We start from the raw sequence: 21,838 nt of genomic DNA, 5'->3' as shown, positions 1-21,838 counted from the left end.
ATTAGCTGGGTGTGGTGGTGCGTGCCTGTAGTCCCAGCTACTCGTGAGGCTGAGACACTAGAATCACTTGAACCCAGCAGGTGGAGGTTGCAGTAAGCCCAGATCACGCCACTGCACTCCAGCCTGGGTGACAGAGCAAGACTCCATCTCAAAAAAAAAAAAAAAAAAAAAAAAAAAAAATTGCATTTTCCCAGTGGGACTTTACATGCAGAGGTTGTGGCTGGAGGAGTGGTATATGAAGCAGAGAAGGCAGAATACTAACCACAGAGGAGACCCGAGGGTCCTCACTGAAGTTCTGTGGTCTAGCCTGGGGTGGGGAGACTCAAGCCTCACCCTTACATCCCGAGTCTGAGAACCAGGGCTCCTAATCAGTGCTGCTGCCGACCTTTCTCACCATGTGACCAAGGCAGGCTCAAGGGCAGGAAACTGAACAATGGACTGGATGGATGGGGCAGGAGAGGACCGGACACTGTGTCCCTTAAAGGGAGGGTTGAAGCGTCAGGATTGCTCAAGCCTGGGAAAGAGAAGGCCAGCAGGCAATGAGAGAGATGAGGTGTGAGCACCAAGGCGTGACATCCTCTGGGGAGGCACATTCTAGATGATCGGTGTGGGGAATGGGGGTACTTTCTACAGAGAGGCCCCCAGGTGCCATGGCTGCCCTGAGAGCTACGAGCTCCCAGGCAGTGGAGGCGTCAGGCCAGGCTGCACAGCCGCTTGTCTGGTGATGTTGGGGACTGGACCAGCAGCACCACCCCCTCCCCTTGGGACTCCCTCATCCTGTATCTCTTCCGACTCTCGGGACTCTATAAGCCTTAATTCTTCGGGAAGTTGAAGAATCTGTTTCTAAGAGGGCGTCCGGAGAGCAGCAGGCGTTTCCCAAGCCCAGGTCAGCAGCCGCGGCTGGGCGGTTCCTTCCCAGCCCTCCCAGGTGCTGACGTGCACCTGCGGGTCCACGTGGAGCAGTTGGCAGAGGCAGATCAGTTTCACTCACGCTTAAGGGACAGACTTCACCAACACACAGAGTTTTGTAAGAATAGGGCTGGGTGGGTGCAAGCGTTTCTAATTCAGCACTGGGCCCTCGTTCTCGAAGTGGACAGGGCGCAGGTCCTCTGGCCGCGCAGGTGTGGCGGCCACCGGCCCTTCCGTGAGGCGGGTGCCCTCTCGTGGCAGGCCTGGGAAACTTCCCCACCAGCAGCTGTCCCTTCCTTCCACCACCTCCCAAGTCAGTCTTCCACCTGCCTTAGGTTCTGCTGGACTGGAAACAGAGGCGTCAACATGTTGCACAGTATTCTATTTTGCCACTGTTACAATTTTGCTAGTGATAACCAGGGAGGATGGAGGAAGAAAGCTGATGACATGTGTCCCAGAGAACAGGAATTTCCCCAGGGGAGTGAACCTGCTGGGGACACCCCACGATGCCCTCAAGGACTTTCCTTTCAGCCAAAATGAACATGTGTGGTTATCCCCCAGGCCTGTCCTCACTGCTCATCGAGAGGGGAGAGGGGAGTGACCCCAGTGGTCAGAACTCAGAGACGGCCCTGGAGACCACTTCGTGTGACTCCTTCTGCACTTAGAGGGTCCCTGGGCTCAGGAAAGTGATGAAACTGCCCCTCCCTTCCCATCCCTCCATTTCCACCCATGATGGGCAGCACTGGGATCAGAGCCTGCTCTCTGGCTTCTGTGGCCTGCTCTGTAAGTGAGGCAGGAAAATAGGGTCTCGGGGCAGGGATCCTAAAGCTCATTTACACTTCAGCTATAACAGGCACTATCCTCTCCACAGGGTTATGCTGAGTAAATGACTTGGTAACTTTATCTTCTTCGTTTACATAGGGCATACCCCAGGTAACCAGTGGAAACCTCCAGAGAATATTTAAACTTCCAAAATTCTGTAATGGGGCTCTTGAACCCCTAGACTTGGGCCCACTCCCATCTTTTGGCATGTACTTTCAATCTCAATACATCTCTGCTTTTCTTGGTTCATTCTTTTCTTGTTTTGTTTGTGTATTTTGCCTAATTCTTTGTTCAAGACACCAAGAACCTGGACACCCACCACCTGTAATGTAAGCACCGCCTCCACGGTCCAGGGACCTTCACTCCAGGCACGTCTGCGGCTCATGGGACCCCATAGGATGGGGTTGAGTTTGGAGCAGAGCAATGAGAGGGCCAGGAGCAAATTAAACAAACTGAAGTAGAAAACCTCAGTTTTCCGGAACCCAGGATCTGTCACGCTGCAGGTACTTAATAAATGCTGTGGGAGGAGTGGAGACTTGGGGGTGCTGAGTGTGAGCCTTGTTTGAATGACATTCAGGATTCATGTATTGGTTTTCACGCTGCTGATCAAGATATACCCAAGACTGCATTAATTTATAAAGATAAGCAGATAAAGAGGTTTAATGGACTCACAGTTCCACGTGGCTGGGGAGGCCGCATAATCATGGTGGAAGGCAAAAGGCACACCTTACTTGGCGGCAGGGAAGACAGAATGAGAGCCAAGTGAAAGGGGAAACACTTTATAAAACCATTAGATCTTGTGAGACTTACTACCATGAGAACAGTATGGGGTATACCACCCCCATGATTCAGCGACCTCCCACCAGCCCCCTCCCACGACAGGTGGGAATTATGGGAGCTACAATTCAAGACGAGATTTAAGTGGGGACACAACCAGACCATATCAACTCATGACTATCTTCTAAGATGCTCAGGAGCACATGCCTTTCTTACTACCCTTCTCAAGCAAAAGCAAAGACGAAAGCAACCAGTCAACTAGAAAGGTCTCCCAAACAACAGTTTTTGTTTCAGAGGAAGAGAATGCAATCTGAGTGGCAAATCCTCCTCTCCGTAGCACTAAAAGAAACCAAAGGGACACAGTTCTTGGTTTCAAATGGTCAGATCCCACTTTCATTTTCATCCAAGGGAAAAAAAGAGCTGACTATTCGAGTAGTTCAGTGGGCTTTTTAGGAGATTAAAAAATCAGCCTCTTCGGTTCCAGCAAAGTAGATGACTCCAACAAGCCATTTAGCCAAATATATCCCAACAGATATCTAGCTTATTTGTGGGGCAAACACATTTAAAAGGAGTTAGCTGCTGCATTAGTGAATTTTTTCCATTTAAGACAAATGCTGCTTCTAAAGTAGCATTTAAGACAAATACTTTAGAAGTAGCATTTGTCTTAAAACACCAGATGCAACAGGAATGTAAGCTGTGGCTCATGCCGGGCTACTTTGATACACCATGCTTCCATTGTGTTCATAGCAGCAGCGGGGTGTGCCTAGAGTTGAACTCCAATCAGGAGTGGGTGTGGCTCTTTACAGAGTCAGGTTCTGGGGTGATAGTCCTGAAGAGAAAAAGGGACTGGAGCTGGATCAGGTAGCCATGGGAGAACCAGAAGAAAGAGTGGGAACACATGGGGCACCTGAGTTTAAGGCAAGACTATCCCCAACACTTCAGCCCCAGACAGTGGCCACTCAGGCGTCATTCAAGGGGCTGGGTGCAGTGGCTCACACATGTAATCCCAGCACTTTGGAAGGCCAAGATTACTTGAGGCCAGGAGTTAAGAGACCAAACTGGCCAACATGGGGAAACCCCATCTCTACTAAAAATACAAAAATAGCTGGGTATGGTGGTATGTGCCTGTAATCCCAGCTACTTGGGAGTTTGAGACATGAGAATAGCTTGAACCCAGGAGATGAAGGTTGCGGTGAGCTGAGATTGCATCACTACACTCCAGACTGGGCAACAGAGTGAGACTATGTCTCAAAAAATAATAATAATTGATATGGTTTGGCTCTGTGTCCCCACTCAAATCTCTTATAGCTCCCATAATTCCCTTGTGTTGTGGGACAGACCTGGTGGGAGATGATTGAATCATGGGAGCAGGTCTTCCCTGTGCTGTTCTTGTGATAGTGAATGAGTCTCACGAGATCTTGTGGTGTTGAGCCTGCCAGTACACAGCAGTCAAGGATCGAGGTTTAGAAACCTCTGCCTATATTTCAGATGTATGGAAACGCGCATGGATGCCCAGGCAGAAGTTTGCTGCAGGGGCGGAACCCTCATGGAGAGCCTCTGCTAGGGCAGTGCAGGTTTTAAAAATAGTTTTTTTTTGTGCATGAGCTCTCTCTTTGCCTGCTGTCATCCATGTGAAATGTGATTTGCTCCTCCTTGCCTTCCACCATGATTGTGAGGCCTCCCTAGCCATGTGGAACTGTAAGTCCAGTAAACCTCTTTCTTTAGTAAATTGCCTAGTCTTGAGTATGTCTTTATCAGCAGTGCGGAAACAGACTAATACAGTAAATTGGTACCAGTAGAGTGGGGCACTGCTGTAAAGACACTTGAAAATGTGGAAGCGATTTTGGAACTGGATAACAGGAAGAGGTTGGAACACTTTGGAGGGCTCAGAAGAAAACAGGAAAATGTGGGAAAGTTTGGAAATCCCTAGAGACTTGTTGAATGGCTTTTTAAAATTATTATTATTTTTTTTAGATGAAGTCTCACTCCATTGCCCAGGCTAGAGTGCACTGACAAGATCTCAGCTCACTGGAACCTCCACCTCCTGGGTTCAAGTGATTCTCCTGCCTCAGCCTCCCAAGTAGCTGGGATTACAGGCACCTGCCATCATGTCTGGCTAATTTTTGTATTTTTGTAGAGATGGGGTTTCACCCTGTTGACCACTCTGGTCTTGAACGCTTGACCTTAGGTGATCCACGTGCCTTGACCTCCCAAAATGCTGGGATTACAGGCATAAATCACCACAACCAGACTTTTGAATGGCTTTGACAAAAATGCTAATGATATGTACAATAAAATCCAGACTAAGGTGGTCTCAGAAAGAGATGAGGAACTTGCAGGGAACTGGAGCAAAGGTGACTCTTGTCAGTTTTAGCAAAGAGACTGGTGGCATTTTGTCCTTGCCCTAGACATTTGTGGAGCCTTGAACTTGAGAGAGATGATTTAGGGTATTTGGCATAAGAAATTTCCAAGCAACAAAGCATTCAAGAGGTGACTGGGGTGCTGTTAAAGGCAGTTTCGAATGGGAAACAGAGCATAAAAGTTTGGAAAATTTGCAGCCTAACAATGCAATAGAAAAGAAAATCCCATATTCTGAGGAGAAATTCAAGTCAGCTGCAGAAATTTGCATAATTAATAAGGAGCTGAATGTTAATTTACAAGACAGTGGAGAAAGTGTCTCCAGAACATGTCAGAGGACTTCACAGAAGCCCCCTCATCACAGGCCCAGAGGCCTAGGAGGAAAAAGTGGTTTCATGGGCCAGGTCCAGGGTCCCCATGCTGTGTGCAGTCTAGGGACTTGGTGCCCTGCATCCTAGCCACTGCAGCCATGCCTGAAAGGGGCCAATGTAGAGCTTGGGCTGTGGCTTCAGAGGGTGCAAGCCTGAAGCCTTGGTGGTTTCCACATGGTGTCGAGCCTGCCACTCCACAGAAGTCAAAAATGGAGGTCTGGGAACCTCTGCCTAGATTTCAGACTATACATGGAAACACATGAATGCCCAGGCAGAAGTTTGCTGCAGAGGTGGGGCCCTCAGGGAGAACCTCGGTTAGGGCAGTGCAGAAGGGAAATGTGGGGCTGGAGCCCCCACACAGGTCCCTAGTGGGCACTGCCTGGTGGAGCTGTGAGAAGAGGGCCACCATCCTCCAAACCCCAGAATGGTAGATTCACTGACTGCTTGAACCAAGTGTCTGGAAAAGCCACAGACACTCAATGCCAGCCCATGATGCAGGCAAGGAGGGAGACTATACCCTGCAAAGCCACAGAGGTGGAAATGCCCAAGACCACGAGAACCCACCTCTTCCATCAGCATGACCTGGATGTGGGAGATGGAGTTAAAGGAGATCATTTTAGTGCTTTAAGATTTGACTGCCCTGCTGAATTTTGTGCAAGAGGACTGCAGCCGCTTTGTTGTGGCCAATTTCTCTCGTTTGCAATGGCTGTACCCTCATTGTATCTAGGAAGTAACTAGCTTGGTTTTGATTTCACAGGCTCATAAGCAGAAGGGACTTGCCTTGTGTTGGATGAGACTTTGGACTGTGGACTTTTGAGTTAATGCTGAAATGAGTTGAGACTTTGGGGGAATATTGGGAAAGCCTGATTTGTTTTAAAATGTAAAGATATGAGATTTGGGGGGTGTAGAGGCAGAATGATATGGTTGGGTTCTGTGTTCCCATCCAAATCTCATCTTGTAGCTCCCATAATTCCCATGTGTTATGAGAGGGACCTGATAGGAGATGATTGAATCATGGGTGCGGGTCTTTCCCGTGCTGTTCTTATGATAGTGAATGGGTCTCACGAGATCTGATGGTTTTAAAAATGGGAATTTCTGGCCCAGTGCAGTGACTCACGCCTGTAATCCTAGCATTCTGGGAGGCCAAGGCGAGTGGATCACCTCAGGCTGGGAGTTTGAGACCAGTCTGGGCACATGGCAAAACCCTGTCTCTACTAAAAATACAAAATTATCCAGGGTGTGGTGGTGCATGCCTGTGATCTCAGCTACTCTGGAGGCTGAGGCAGAAGAATGGCTTGATCCCAGGAGGTGGAGGTTGTGGTGAGCCGAGATTGTGCCATTGCACTACAGCCTAGGCAACAAGAGTGCAACTCTGTCTCAAAAAAAGAGGGCGATGGGATTTTCTCTGCACAAGCTCTCTCTTTGCCTGCTGCCATTCACATAACATGTGACCTGCTCCTCCTTGCCTTCTGCCATGATTGTGAGGTCTCCCTAGCCATGTGGACTATAAGTCCAATGAATCTCTTTCTTTTGTAAATTGCACAATCTCAAGTATGTCTTTATTAGGAGCATGGAAACAGATTAATACAATAATAATGAGTCATTCGAGGGACCTCTCCAATAAGACAGGCTCCAAGAACTGAGGGCACCAACCAGAGGCGCGTCAAGCCTGGCCTTGCCTCACCTTGGTCCTTTGACCAGCAGCCTGAACATCACCCCCTTCCAAGAAAACACAGCCTGGTCCTGCTTTCCTGGCAGTACCCCAAGTAATTATTTGGAAAAAAAATTCATAATTTATTTGCATGATATTCATTTTCATAATTGAACTTTACAGTTTAAAAAAGATACAAAAAAGACAAACGGTTGGTCACATAAATAAAAAGGGGCAATAAAGAAGGAAGACGTTTTCACCGTTAAAATGCTTTTTAGGATATGTCTTGGGGAGCAGGCACCTGCGATGCCACCTGTTTCCAAGGGCCCTGGGAATGCTGCCCTCTGCAGAGGCACGTGCACAGACGGATCCTGAGGATGGACCTGCGTGACCTTCCATGTCAAGGTTAAGTCCTGGCAGTAGAATCATTCATTTCATTCTTGCAAAACAGACTGTTTGGCCAAGAGGCAGAACCACGGTAGAGTCATGCTCATGGTTACGGCACTTGGCAATGCAAGAGGGACCCTTCCCCCGGTTGGACACCCATGGCATTGGAAGGGACCACAGAGAGTCCGAAACAAAACACGCTTCTCTTCTTCACTGCCGCCACGGGAACTTTCCTTCAGCGCATTCATTCACAGAACATTAAGTCAGGAGCCAGTCATTTTGTCAAAGTAGCTCAAATAGGCCACTGCTCATACTTGGCGAGGATGATACAGTTTCAAAGAGTTTAATGTAGCTGACGCTACGATTCCAGGAGCACTGAGGTAGCGATGTGTAAAAACATACCATGGAAACAGTGTACCTTAAACTGAACATCCTGGATTTCCCCCCATGGACCTCAATTTCCAGTGACTAGCAGGGCTGAAGAGGCCAACATGGTGCCAGACTTGGCATCCTGCCAGGACCAAGGGGCATGTGCAATCTCCAGGGTGGTGGGAGCAGGGTTGGGGAGGATGAGGAGGCGTCCCACTGGACGTGCAGGTGGAGACCTGCACCAGGAGTGCTCAGGGCAAGTACCTTTGCAATTGTTTCCCTTGCACCAAGAGAAGACACTGTCTACACTCTCACCCAGTAAGAACAAAGAGGTTTCTGTTCCCCTTACAAGTGACTACCACGTCACCACCCATGAAGGGCTGGTCCCTTTATTTCGGGCCACCATCTGGGGCTACTAAGGCACTAAGAACCAATCAGCAAAAGTCCCTTGTGGAGAGCTAGGCTGGGGGGCGCTACCCAAGTGGCCCCAGAGGGCAGCTGCTGCAGGTGCCACCTGGCTGTTTCCCTTCCCATGTCTTTCCTTTTCCATCTCAAGCCGTCCAGCAGCTGAGAGGCAAGAGCCCCTGGAAAGGATTCCAAAGGAAGATCCCAGCGGGGCAGACTCCACCCCTCTCCTCCACACCTGGCTGCCATGCCCACAGCCAGATGGCTATCACCCCTTGTGGACAAGGAGTCAGAGGGAGCAGGCCGGGCAGGGGAGCCACGGCAGCCTGCGCAGAACGTCAGCGAGTGCCAAAGCCAGACACGCTGACTGATTAACAAAAACGAAGTGACCTCTGAATCATCTCGAAGAGTAAATCATGCATGGGGAAGCCAAGCCGGCCCCTCTGTTTTCTTAAAGAACAATGTCGGGGTCGAAGATGATGTGGATTAGCCGTCTGCCTGTTCAAATAGGAAAGAAAAAGTGTGTTATTTTCTTAAGACAAACAAAGGTAGAAAATATTTTTTTTTTTCCTTTAGATCCACATGAAGTGCTTAGAAACCAAATAAGCAAATTTGATAGCACAAAGGGATCATGTTTCTCTCCAGCGTGGAGGTCAGTCAGGCTGAGCATGGCGGGGCAGGAGCTGCGGGAGGCGGTGTGAGGGGCATCTCTTCAGCAGAGCCTGGGCTTCCCCCTCTGCTCTCCTGCCACACAGCCCTCCCCTCCCCACACAGCCATGGGACTCACCTGCATTCACCAAACACACCCACTCATTTTCTAGCTCCAACCTGGCATGAGTCCGCCCCTCAGCCTGACTGACTGTCTCAGGCCTACCAGCTTCCCTCCTGCCCTGCCGCCCCCGGGGTCATCTGTTTCCAGCACTGGGCCCTGTGCCCGGCAAGGCCCAGCTGGGTCCCTGGTCATGGGAAGACCTTGAGTCCCATGTGTCATCTGAAGGAGACACAGGTCGGGCCCTAGCAGGAAATGCTCCCTGGCTCTGCTCCTCCTGCAACAGACTGGGCATCTTGGGTGCCTTGAGGGGAGACAGAATACAGCGTTTTCTTCCACTAGAAGCCCAGCCCTGGAAAGCATAGAAATCTGAGAAAACCACAGGTCCTGAGGCCCCCCAGATGAGAAGATCCGGTTCTCACCCGCTCTCCAGGCAACACCCAAGGCCAGGGCTTTGCTAAGCAGAGATGTCCATGAGGTGCACACGGAACTCCTGCGACCCTCCCTCGTGCTCAAGTCTGGAGCACCAGAGAACTCTGGGTACTCCTGACATTGGGGACTGCCCAGGGGCCACTCAGTAGCCCCAGAAAAGGATGGGCACAGTCAGCTCTTTCCTCTGCTCTCTATAAATCAAAGGTTTCATGTGAGGCCAGGGCGGTGGCTCACGCCTGTAATCCTAGCACTTTGGGAGGCCGAGGCAGGTGAATCACTTGAGGTCAGGGCTTCAAGGCCAGCCTGGCCAACATGGAGAAACCCCGTCTCTACTAAAAATACAAAAATTAGCTGGACGTGGTGGCGCGTGCCTGTAATCCCAGCTATTCAGGAGGCTGCGGCAGGAGAATCGCTTGAACCCAGGAGGTGAAAGTTGCAGTGAGCCAAGATCACGCCACTGCACTCCAGCCTGGGCAACAGAGTGAGACTCCATCTCAAAAAAAAAAAAAAAAAAAAAGTTTGACGTGAGGTGGTCTGGGTAGAATAACTGAGTCAGCCGAGCCAGCAGTAAGTGTGGTCGGCAGAGCACGAAGGCGTTTCACACAAGCCAAGCCCAGCGCTTTTCATCCAAGCACCAGGAGAAATATGGGAGTGAAGCCAGTGAGAGGCCACTGGTGATGGGTAGGCACAGGGTGGGGCGGGGCTGTGGCTGGAGGAAGCAGGATTTGGTTCATGCCAACCAGTGGTCAGCAGTCAGCTTCTGGCAGCAGAACCACACCTAACAGATGTCTGACTTTGACTCGAGGAACTGGAGAACACAGTCAGGAGGAGGATGGGATAGTTACCCTCATTTGCTGGTAAATCCAGTCCGTGAACACCGTCACGTTCCCGTACACTCCTGGTCTGTAAGCCTTAGCACAGCCGGATCCCCAGCTGGTATCCCCGATCAGCCACCAGACACTGTTCTTCAAAGTGACCAGAGGCCCTCCACTGTCACCCTGGGGGACACAGCAAGGTACAGAGAGCAGAAAATCAAGTCACAATCCACTGGACACCACTGTCCCAGCCTAGAGGAGGTGGGGGCATGGGTCGCAGTGTGAGTTACGAGTGATTGTGTGGGCTTCGAATCCCCACCAACGAGGGGTGACAGTGACAGACATATAACCCCCAAAGAGCCAACCCCGGCCATGAATTTTAATCTGTACATGCTAATAGTTACTAAATACGTTGCTGTTCATAATTTAAAATGGTCTAAATCCTCGTTTCTGTTCCACTGACACTTCCGCTAAGTCCGTTTTTCAGAGGACGTGTGGCTGCAGGCCTTGCTGGTTGTGCTTGCTTCTGTCACAGAAGCGTTTGCCCTGTTCGTGGCCATCTCTTCCCATGGCTGCCCCAAGCTGGCTCCTTGTCCCCGAGGAGGCTCTGCTGACCCCAAGAATGCCCCGTCTCTCAGGGGGGTTCAGTAGGATCTGGCAAGGAGCAAAGTAGAATGAAAATGCTGAATGACCTGGCAGGAATCGACGGTCCCCTTCAGGAAGCCGGCACAGATCATGGCCGGCGTGATCAGGTTGTTGTAGACGTATCTGCTGTTGCATCTCTGCGGGTCAATGAGAGGCACCATGGCAGCCTTCAGCACATCTGAGGTCTTCCCTAAGGACAGGGGGACTTGCTGAGCTCCCAGTGTTGCCAGCAGCTCTCTCAGGGAGAGTAAGCTTCCCTCCCTGAGACCTCCATACACACTATGCAGGTGGCCACACCACTCTCTTCCAGTGCTGCCCTGCAATGGGCACACCCCTCTCTCCAACCCTGCCCCCCGCCAGCCTATCCTAGCACGAAGCCCTCTCCTGGGGAACCTGGATTCTCCTTAGCACTGGCAGTGCCTGTGTTGAATGCAGCTCTGGAGTTTAGCTGCAGGGAAAGAACTTCCCAGCTCTGAAGCTACAGGGCTCTATCAGTGCCATGCAATCCTCTCATTCACCTGATGGCTTGGTTCTACTGATCCACTTTCCTGCTCCTCACTGAACCATCCCCAGGACACACAGGCTCCTGTTTCCCCTCTGCCACACACCCTTCTGGAGCACACACGACCCTCCCTAGACCACCTGCTTCTCAGCTCCGCTGCACATTAGAACTTCTCTAGACATGGCTGCCACTGCATCTCCTACTCTCACTTTGCTGCTCCCTCCGTGGGTATCTCCTGGGCACCGTGGGCTTAATGTGCCAAACCAGAACCACCCATCGCACTCTCTCGCACCCCAAATTCTCCCCAACCCATATTCCCTGGCTTGGAAAAGGGCACCACCCACCACGCTGGGGCTTCAATCAGAGTGGAGAGCCATGGTCCCTGACTTCTCACTCTGTCCCACAGACACGCAACCCATCAGCAAGTCTGCTGGCTCTACCCCAATGCCCCGCCATGTCTCGTGTCCACGCCCGCACCTGCCTTCCTGTCTCAGGAAACCACAGCAATGGCCTCGTCACTGTCATCCTCTCGTCCTTTCATCCTCACCCTTCCTGTGACTCCCTGCACAGCTGCCTGTTCGCGACCTCCCTACCTCAAGCAGATGAGAAGTTGATGACTTCACCATAATCCATAAGCTATGCAATCTGGCCCCAGCCCACCTCCTTGGCCCCTTGATCACCCCCTCCACGCCTTAAGATACATGCACTAGCCTTTTCGTTCTGTGCACATTTCTGCCATTTGAGTCTCAGCTCAAATGCTACCTCTTCTGAGAAGCTTTCCTTGACACCCCCTTTAAAGTACCAGGTCCATGCAATCCTCACCCTCAGATATTTGGAAGGAGCTCACTCAGTTGTTTGTCTCCCGTCTGTCTGACCACACCTGCCCCTCCCCACATCCACAAGGGACCTGAAGCTCTTAAGAGCAGAGATGTCTGTTCACTCTGCTCACTTCCGCATTCCCGGCACCTGAGCGGCACTCAGCCCATGCTGGGCGCAGGTGCACACAAATATTTGTTGATATTCCTTCATCTTGGGTTCCATGAGGCCTTGCCCAGCCAGGGCTCCCCTGAAGTAAGTTTCTGCTGATGAGGTGCCAGGATGCCCCCACTACCTCCCCTGATACTCCCCCCAAATCACCCAACCTTTGTGCTTTTCCCCTTGTTTGAAAGGATTTGCTGTCTGTCTGGTCTGGAGGCTTTTGAGAAGGATATAAACACGTAAAGTGAAGCTTTGTGCCTGCCGCTGAGCACTCCCAGCTGTTCATAAAAACGAAGCAGCTGGGCTCCCTTCATCTGAAAGACTGTCAGAGAGAAACGCAGATCGCAACTGAAGGGCGCTGAGCGGGCCCCGCTCTCTGCTTATGAGGGCAGAGGACAAGGCTTAGCTATGGCCACCGCAGGTCCGGGAAGCCCATCCTCACTAAACCCACGGTCACTCAGCCATGGAGGCTTCAGTGGGATTTCCAGGGCAGCTCTTAACTCACAGCGGGTGCAACACAGGAGACGCTGCACCTCTAACCTCATGTGACCCAGATACTTCAAAAGCCGTTCCGCATGCGGCTCCACTTGGTCATAATAAGAACCCTGTGTCCTAGGTAGGCTGGGCAGGATTTCTGCCATTTAGCAGATGGAGAAACTGAGGCACAAGGAGCGGGGTCGGGGGGAGAATCATCCAAAGTCATCCAATCATTGAGCAGTAGAACTGGGATTAAAACCTGGACCTCCCACTCCCGAACCCAGTGCTCCATCCGTGGGCCCTGCCGACCTGCGTGCCCGGGAGCCTCACCTTTCTCCTCAGTGGCCCCCCACCCAGAAATCCAGCAGGGCTGCTCCGGATCCAGATTCATGCCTGGGTTGGGCAGACACACTGGTTTTACTGCGTCTGTTTCAAGAAGAGAAAACACAGTGAGCCAGGCTGGTCTCACCCGAGGCCTCAGCCTACGTCTCCACCTGGACTTCCCACAGGCGGGCTGCTGGGCCTGGCATCCTGCCCACCCTGCCCAGAGGACCCTGCACCCCAACAAGCCCCACACTCTCACTTTCTGCCCCTGCCTCTCCCTCTTCTGGCAGGCAAGAAGTTATGCTACTTATAGGTGAAATTATTTCCTAGTTCTGCCTATAAGTGGAATTATTTGCTAGCTCTGCTCCTAAAAGTACACATCTCCAGGTCACCACGATGGAAAAGACACAGGAGACAACAGCCAAAACGATGATGGACTGCGCCTTCTCCCCAGGGGCCCGTGCAGGACGCCACACTGCGGCTCAGGCGTTTGCTTTTCTATATGCGAACCATTTCCCATGTGAATACAGATATGTTACAGGGAAAGGTGAGGTTTTGCTGCTTCTGCATCCACATGGGTCTAGAACATTCCAGACCCTTGGATGGACCAGAGTGGGACTGAGTAAGAAGCTAAGAGAAAGCATGTTTGTTCTAAATTAGGCATCTCGCTTTAAGAATGTATCTTGAAAAATCAAGGATCTTTACACATTTTAGGCCAGTCGTTCTCAACCGGAAATCACTTTGCCTCAAGGGCGATGTTTGGCAATGCCAGCAGACAACATTGGTTGTCACAACTTGGGAGCCACCGGCCTCCAGTGGGTGGGGGCTGGGGACACTGCTAAACATCCTACAAGGTACAAGACAGCCCCACAGCAGAGCCGCCCCCATGCCAAGTATGCCACAGTGGGAGAGCCCCGCTCTAGCCTTCTCCGCGTCTGGCTTGAGTCACTGCCACTCAGTCCAGAACAGACGGAGCGGCTGCTGCCTCCCCCAGAACGCGGCAGGTGCTCTCAGCCTCTTCGAGCCTCTCCCATGGGCCACCCCCTGCGTGCCACCCTCGCTGCTTCCCTCTCATTTAGCACAGCACGAGTGTCATTTCCAACCGACACCTCCTTAAGATTCGGCTGACTCGCGTGCCAAGCCCGAGCCCCGCGTACCGCTGAAAGTCAGAGGCGTCTGCAGCTTCATCAGCGCAATGTCATTGTTCTTGGTCTGGGAGTCGTAACTTGGATGAGAAATCACTTTTTCTACCCGGTGTCCACTTCCATAGAACATGAGAGATTGGCTCAAAATCCCCGCAAATGCCGTCCAATGCCGCGGATTGTTAAGAGGTCTGGAAGAGAAGAAGACTCAGTATCTCAGAGTCACAAACATGGAGCCCTCGGCGGATGAACTTCCAACATCAGAAGCTGGAGGCAAGACACCCAGAGGCAGGAAGACTCACCAAAAACCATAAAGGGAGACAGTTGAGGGGGGGCTTGGCCTCTCCTGTTCCCGACACTCCCCCCACCCAGAGTCCCTGCCTCAGCCGCCAACCTCATCCCTCTTTCTGGCTCTTTCGTCACCTTCGAGGAATCTGCAGTACTCACAATGGGGCCCAGGGTAGGTGTTTAATAAATGGGTCCTGATGAACAGACTTGAACCTTAATATCAATCAAACCATTTCCTTTATCCAGGTGTTTCCCTCTTAAGAGAATCCGAGCTCCTAGAGGGCCCAGCGCACCCGGGCGTGCGACGTGGGGAGAGAAGGTAGCAGCCTTGGGTAACAGCCCTTTCTTCCTTGACCTTCATAACAGCCCGAGAGGAGCAGGGCCCGCCCACCTTATGGGGCAGACGCCACAGATCAGAGACACGGAGTGACTCGCCTAAGGCCGTGCAGCCAGAGAGGGCTGGGCCAAGAGCCAAACCCAGCTCAGCCTCTCTTTAAGGCAGAAAAATACAACCTCAGTGAGGCCTCCTCCAAAGCAGCATGTGACCAAAATCATTACGTGTTTAAGAAAAAGGGGAGGGGGTGGTAGCTTCCACAAATGCTAGTGCTAACACCGCTCAGGTAGTCTCACCCTGGCCTAACCCTCTGCACGAGCTGTGCTATGGGCCAGAGCACTTCACCCCAGGGACCTTCCAGCAGGGCAGCCTGAGACGCCTGCCCCTGTCTGAGAGCGCCGTCTCCTGGGACTAGCATTTCAGAGAGATGAGACCTGGGGGGTAGGGACTTGGCTCAAGGGCAGCACAGCAGCTGGAAGGAAAGTGGGTCGTGGCAACCTCGTGGAGAATGTCCCACCTGCACCTTCACCCCTCGTGAAGGGGACACACAGTGTGTGCGTGCTGCAGGACGACACAGCCGTGCACTGCCCAGCACAAGCACACCTAACTCTAGGAAGCAGGCGCAATACTCTCCCCATTTAAACACAAAGACCCCCGGCTGCAAGGGTGGAGACTCTGCTCAAGGTCACAGGGCGGCAGGAGGCCAGCCTGGAGCCCCTACCCAGCCCGCACCGCCCTGGCATACTTTTCCACGCAGTGGGCAGCCGTCACAATCCACTCGGGGGTGATGATGGAGCCTCCACACACGTGGACGTTCTGGACGTGCAGGCTGACCTGCCAGGGCCACGCCCCCTCAGGTGCTCTCACACCACCCACGATCCTGCTCTGGCGGCTTGAGTTCGAGGTGACCCCGCAGGCTGAGGGCGACAAACAGGAGGCCAGTGAGGTGAGACCAGCAGAAGCTGCCCGGTCACCCAGCACCACCCCCGCCGAGGGTCTCCCCTGGTGCAAGGACAGGGCAAGTGGCAGGGGCCCCACTGCTGGGGTCGGACTCAGGGGTCTCCTGGGGGAGGTCTCTTCTTGCTTGGGGAAGGGAAGATGCCCCTCCAGCCCACCCAGACCCAGGAGCACACATCCCTGAACACTCCTGTGACCCAACAGAGACTCCTGGGAGCCAGGTTGGGGCGTCCTGGATAACAAGGTCTTGGGGGCTCCTGGGGTCTTGGAGGCACTGACACCACCCAGGGGCCCCAGCTTCTCACACAAAGAAAAGGAGGATGGGAGGAACAGGGCTGGGAGTGAGTGAGGGGGCGAGGAGACCAGGGGTGAGAGAGAGGGTGAAGGGGTGAGTGAGTGAGGGGGTGAGGGGTAAGGGGATGACAGGGTGGGTGAGAGGGTCGGGGGGTGAGTGAGGGGGTGAGGGGGTGGATGAGGAGGTGAAGGGGTGAATGAGGGGTTGAGGGGGTGGGTGAGGGGGTGGGGGGGAGAGGTGGATAAGAGGGTGGATGAGGGGGTGGGTGAGGGGGTGAGTGAGGAGGCAGGGGAGGGGGATGGGTGGGGGAGGGGGAGGGGGAGAGGAAGGGTATGGGTGAGGAGGTGGGTGAGAGGGTGGGTGAGGGGGTGGGTGAGGAGGTGGGGGAGGGGTGGGTGAGGAGGTGGGTGAGGGGGGAGGGAGGGGTGGATAAGGGGTGGATGAGGGGGTGGGTGAGGGGGTGAGTGAGGAGGCAGGGGGAAGGGAGGGGGAGGGGATGGGTGAGGGGTGGGTGAGGGGGAGGGGTGGTGAGGGGGATGGGGAGAGGAAGGGGATGGGTGAGGGGGTGAATGAAGAGGTGGGTGAGGGGTTGGGTGAGGAGGTGGGTGAGGGGGTTGGTGAGGGGGAGGGGGAGGAGGTGAGGGGTGAGCGAAGCCTGCCACCTTCCCTGCTTCCTCTGTGTGAATGACTTCTCACAGGGAGGTGGGTGCATGAGCAGAGGGCAGGGCGGGTGCCATGCGCCCTTGGGGTGGTGCTGGACCCCTACTCAGGACCTGAAGAAGACCTGAGCCCAGCCCCACAGGGAAGTGACTGTCAGCACCTTCCACTTCTTCAAGTGAAAAGCTGAACTCAGGACCACGGCCCCAGCACCGGGCCACCCCAGAGGATGAGAGGGACAGTGGCTTCCAGACTTGCAAATGGTTTAGAAACTGTAGGCACTCCAAACAGATGTGGACACCCAATTCTAAGCCCCCATCCAAAATGCAGGAGAGAAGACACAGGAGCGCACTTGCACTCCGGGCTTGTCCCTCCTCCCGGGTCCCACTGGCTGGCGAGTGCCTGGTGGCCACGCTACGGTGCCGGACCGCAGCCCTGCAGATGCTCCAAGTCCAGATCCCGCAGCTGCCAGGGCTCACTAACACCACCCGCTTCACTCTCACCTGCCGAGTCTCCAGCTCACGGGTGGCACAAAGCATAGGGCCTTTCAGCTTCCTGAGTGTGCCTGACCTCGGGGGGTGTCCCTTGGACCCAAGACTGAAGGTGTCTACAAGCCATCAAAATCCAAGGCAGGAGCTCCTGGGACAGAGCTAGAGGCTGCTGGGCACATCCCAACCCCTGACCACACCTCCTTCCCTCTCCATGCCCCCAGAGACACAGGGAGTCCTGTTCTGAAGGTAGAGAGTGTGTCCTAGTTAGAAGTATCGAGACGGGGAATCTGGACGCACTTACCTATACAGCGCAGAGAAACTACTGCTTTTGAAGAACAGGCATCACTACAAAAGAACAGGGGAAAGTCTGGTCAGGATAGTGAGCGAGGGGTCACCTGCCTCTCACATGCTTGGAAATTAGTCATTTCTTCCAAATTCCCTCTCCTGTCTTCTGAGACGTAGAAGGGTCTGCTACTTACAACTCCAATAAGCTAAGTAAATCCACAGAGGGACAGTGGCAAACCCGACACTGAGCCAAGGTACGTGGCTCACATCCCCACTGTGACCTTGAGCAAGTTACTTAACCTCTCTTAAAACTGTACCAACTCCTAGGGTGGTTCTGAGGGTCAGCATACAAGAACGCTAGTTTTCATTCTTCCTCTTAGAATTGAAAATCATCTTCTAATTTTGTAAGGAAGTCACTTGGAAACTTCTGGGCTCATACGACTCCTTTCCATTTGAAGTGCGGAAAGCAATAGAACCAATAATTCGCCTGGGATTAGAAGAAATGTCAGTTTCTTGTTTGGGAGCCAAACATCCCAGGTCATGGATGAAGAGGAAGTAACGGATGCATTCCGTCCTGCTGTGACTTTCCCGGGACCTGCTGAGAAGGAAAGACGCAGCCCCCGACACGCAGAGCTGGCCCGGCCCTGACAGCTGGCCATGCGTTCTGCAGAACGTGAGCAATTTCACTGAGCACCGCGTCAGACTAGGCCACTCCATGGCCCAGATGGGGCTAGGCACCAGGAGCCTCCTCTGAAATGATGTCTGCACAGACGGAACGGGAACCTTGTCAGAACCACAAAGCCACCACCTGACATCTATCTCCTCCCGTCCTGGCTAACTGGAGCGACGGACCTGTCTTTACCAATCACAGCTTTAGCCTGGCCTCATTCCAACCTCGTCCTAGAAAAAAACATCATAAAGCAGCCATCACAGAATTACCCCTGCTTCCCAAGAGCATCCAGAAAGCCCTGCTTCCCCCAACTGCCCCAAACCACCTCGCAGGAGCCCCGGCCCGGCAATACTACGTCCTTCCTCACACCCTCTTATTGAGGCTCACCCCCCAGGTTCCCAGTGACAGCAGGTGCATTCCAGGTGGACTCTGGCTCTGGGGCATGACATGGCCAAGCAAAGACATGTTCCCTTTAAGAGAAAGTATTTTCTAAGAAACCTAAGGTCAGTAGAGACAGCCCTGTGTGGTCATAGCACCAGGGCCCATGTGGTAATTCACAGAAGCCTGACAGGAAGCAAGCCAAGAACTCAGGCATCAAAGGGCAACTCCTGCCCAAAGAGAGGAAAAGAAGTGCCCCTGCCCCCACCGCCACCACGGAGACAGAAGAGAACCCACCAGACAATGGCCTTCTCTTCTTTCTTCCAAGCCCTCCAGCCACCTTGTGAGTTCCCAGTGCTCTTGCCAAAGCATGGCGGCACCTCCTCCCCTCCCCTGCCCCTGCCTGGCTGGACTTGGCGCCCTGCCTCTGTGTGTAACCCAGGAAGACAAAGAACCACTCAGCATTTACAAAGTGCCCAGGCAGCTGTGTTTAGCTTCTCCACAGAGACAAACCGCAGCCCTGCCATTGTTACGGGTGCACCTGGCCATGCACGGCCCTCCCCACTGGGCTTGCCTCGCCACATTTCCCAGGACAGCAGGCTGCAGTGGAAGTCCGGCGCCCAGACACCTATGCCAGCGGCCCCCAGGAATGCAAACCTGCCCCAGCCTCCCACTCAGAGGAAAGGTGGTGCAGGGTGATTAGCGCATCCTCCGGGCAATGCAGCACCTGGCACCTGGCCGGCAGGGAGGTGACATCTAGACACCAGGGATGAGCCCTGCAGACCTGGGAGGCAAGGAGAACCCATGGGCAAAGGACATTGTGTATCTTTCACATCAGAAAACCCTCATAACAGCAACAATCAGAGCCAGACTGTAAATGTTTTACCTATGTACAAAGCAAAAGGAACAGCCTAAGCCCATCCCTTCTTCATCATTCATCATGTGACCTGTGGCTTGTGCCCACTTCCACCCCCTGGACACACCATGACTTATTCCCAGGTCGCCAGAATGCTGCCCAACCCTGGCAAAGCACCCTTTGACACTGATGTCCCAGGGCTGGGGCTAAGGGGACGAGCCAGCCCCGCTGCCTGGAACAGAGCAGGACTTTGTTTGCTGAAGCCAGTGAAGTCCCTGGCAAACTGGGATGAGTCAGTCACCCTAGCTGGGACACTGAGATATTATCTTGGATTCCTAGAACCACACCCTGACACAATAGGTACATCTCTAAATGTCTGAAGAGCAAAGGGAAATAGAGTTGAATGTCGATGTGGCCATGCTATCCGCTAACAATGAGGGCAGATGGTAGAGGTTGAAAATTAAATAGCAGAGAAACCTCAGCCACTTCCTACCAGTCCCGGTCAGACTTGAATCTCCTCCCCATGCAAAACCCATCCAGACGGAATACTGCAGCTTAGAGAAATCAGACTCAGGACAGCGGTTCCCCATGCTGTCTCCTAGTCGATTTCATTCCAAAATTTTTCAAAGACAAGATCAGCTCATACCTGTGGTAGAGTTTTTTGTAGATATCAACATTGCCGGCACTCATGTTCAGTTTCATAAAGCTTGTGGTCCCGCTGTCATCCACTATTCCTTGGCTAGAGTAAAAACTATTCCTAAAAGAGACGGAAAACCTTATCTACGGTAATGGTTAAGGCATAAACAAACACAAATCATCCACTATGTGATAAGACCTCTCCTGTAACCTTCAGAATAAGAGAAAAACCTTAGCATTTTTGGGGGAAAAAATCACAAGTTCTAAGCAAGTGCTACCATATTGTAATGATTTTTCGATGTAATAACCCTAAAGTATCAGGTACGATTCCTCTACTGATCGTGTTTCTAATCCAGGTGAGGATCAAGAAATGATGAGAAGGTCATAGGGATATGTAGTTGTACATACATTTACTATAACACAAGGTACTGATGTGAATATGTCCCCAGTTACCAATTCCACAGGTTCCTGGCCTATGATAGGGACTTTGCTATGTCATTCACCCCTGCTGTTTTGGGATGGCATAGCCAAGACACCAACTTTCTCATCAAGTGGTAATTCATTCTGAAAACTGGCATGTTGAATACCCTAAAATTGCATAGAAATCACCTGGGGACCTTCCCATAGAAAACAAAGTAGCCGTGGAATCCTGCCAGCCTCTCCTGCAACGCCTGAGGCCTGCCCAGCCTCCCCAGGCAGTGCTGATAAGTGATAGCCACCACCCTCCGCCCCAGCTAGGAGTCACTGACAGGGGACACACATCCCCTTAAGCCTTCCCACTTTCCTTCAGAGCTGCAAGCAGGAATGACATTTTTAAAGTATACATCTGATTGACTGATTCTCTCCCCAGCTCAAAAGGCTTCCATGGCTCCCGAATGCAGGGCAACCGGCACAGGAGTTGCCTCTGCTGCTCTCCCCAGCCCAACCCTCCCTGCCGGCTGCCCTGGCCCAGCCTCAACCCAGGGAGGTGAATGGACCCTGGCTGAGAGGCACCTTGGAAAAAGAGGCACCTCATACTCTCAGCCTGCACCCCTGACCCTGTGACCACAGCACCGGGCACCCCCGAGCAACCAGAGGCCAAGGAGGAAGCAGGGCAGGGCGGCAGTGAGCCGAGGGCCCTATGCTGGGCACAGTCCTAGCTGGGTAAGTTCCACCTGCTGGTTACGGGGCTCAGCTTTTGGAAGGTAACAACTGTCCCCAGCACTCATGTGCCGGCGCTTCCACAGGGAGGCAGAGAAAGGGCGTTCTCGTGCTTCTGCTGTCTGTCCCTGTCACTGGCAGTGCTGCCCCATACTCACTTGTAGCCCATGTCCCTGCAGGCCGCCCGCCCGTAGTTCTCATTCCAGTCGTCGTGGCACACAGGGTGCCAGGACCTCCTCTGAGATGAGTACACCTGAAGGATGAAGGTCGGTCCATAGAGGCGAACTGCAGAGAGGGAGGAGCCTCCATGAGTTTCATACAGTTGTCCCAGCTCGGTCCTAGCTGCTACCCAAGCCCCGTGCTCCCCCACGGCTCTGGGGGTGGCAGCACCGTGTGCTCCTGCACACAAAGGGAGACCACGGATCCATTCTTTTTCTGCTAAAAAGTGCTCTCTACACAGAAGAATTGAAAACAGGCATTGGGTTAAAAACTTGTACAAATGTTCACTGCAGCCTTCTTAAAACAGCTTCAAAAGGCGAAAAGACTCCAAGCGCCCCCCGACGGCTGGGTGAGCGGGGTAGGGTACGTCCAAGTACACAATGGAAGACGATCCAGCCAGAAGAAATGACATTCACGCACAGGCTGCTCGGGAGTCCTGAAGCCATTACGCTCAGTGAAAGGAGCCAGCCACATTGCATGATCCCTGCCACATGGAATC

General features: G+C 52.9%; 2 protein-coding genes across 6 annotated transcripts in view; one reads left to right on the top strand and one right to left on the bottom strand.

Moving 5' to 3' along the window:
- Nucleotides 1–8,482, top strand: part of MX1 (MX dynamin like GTPase 1) — a 36,645-nt gene extending 28,163 nt beyond the window's left edge. The window contains exons 15-16 of one of the 2 annotated variants that reach the window (XM_010338252.3): nucleotides 2,028–2,234; nucleotides 7,167–8,482. In XM_010338252.3, coding sequence (XP_010336554.1) covers nucleotides 2,028–2,192 — 165 coding nt within the window. In that variant the 3' untranslated portion in view covers nucleotides 2,193–2,234; nucleotides 7,167–8,482. Of the gene's footprint in view, nucleotides 1–2,027; nucleotides 2,235–4,482 lie in introns of both variants that reach the window. The other variant, XM_074389239.1, reaches the window with a different exon arrangement.
- Nucleotides 7,007–21,838, bottom strand: part of TMPRSS2 (transmembrane serine protease 2) — a 46,510-nt gene continuing 31,678 nt past the window's right edge. For all 4 annotated transcript variants that reach the window (XM_074389240.1, XM_074389241.1, XM_003927594.4 and 1 more), the window contains 9 exons: nucleotides 21,279–21,405; nucleotides 19,991–20,101; nucleotides 17,457–17,500; nucleotides 15,501–15,672; nucleotides 14,149–14,324; nucleotides 12,998–13,093; nucleotides 10,758–10,900; nucleotides 10,096–10,248; nucleotides 7,007–8,547 (listed from right to left, as the gene is read on the bottom strand). In XM_074389240.1, the coding sequence (XP_074245341.1) occupies nucleotides 8,536–8,547; nucleotides 10,096–10,248; nucleotides 10,758–10,900; nucleotides 12,998–13,093; nucleotides 14,149–14,324; nucleotides 15,501–15,672; nucleotides 17,457–17,500; nucleotides 19,991–20,101; nucleotides 21,279–21,405 (1,034 nt within the window). In that variant the 3' untranslated portion in view covers nucleotides 7,007–8,535. The remainder of the gene's footprint in view (nucleotides 8,548–10,095; nucleotides 10,249–10,757; nucleotides 10,901–12,997; nucleotides 13,094–14,148; nucleotides 14,325–15,500; nucleotides 15,673–17,456; nucleotides 17,501–19,990; nucleotides 20,102–21,278; nucleotides 21,406–21,838) is intronic.

This window comes from Saimiri boliviensis, chromosome 18, assembly GCF_048565385.1.
Source record: "Saimiri boliviensis isolate mSaiBol1 chromosome 18, mSaiBol1.pri, whole genome shotgun sequence".
NCBI lineage: Eukaryota > Metazoa > Chordata > Mammalia > Primates > Cebidae > Saimiri > Saimiri boliviensis.
Note: the sequence above shows the minus strand (reverse complement) of the source record. Positions and strands in the feature narration are given on the sequence as shown.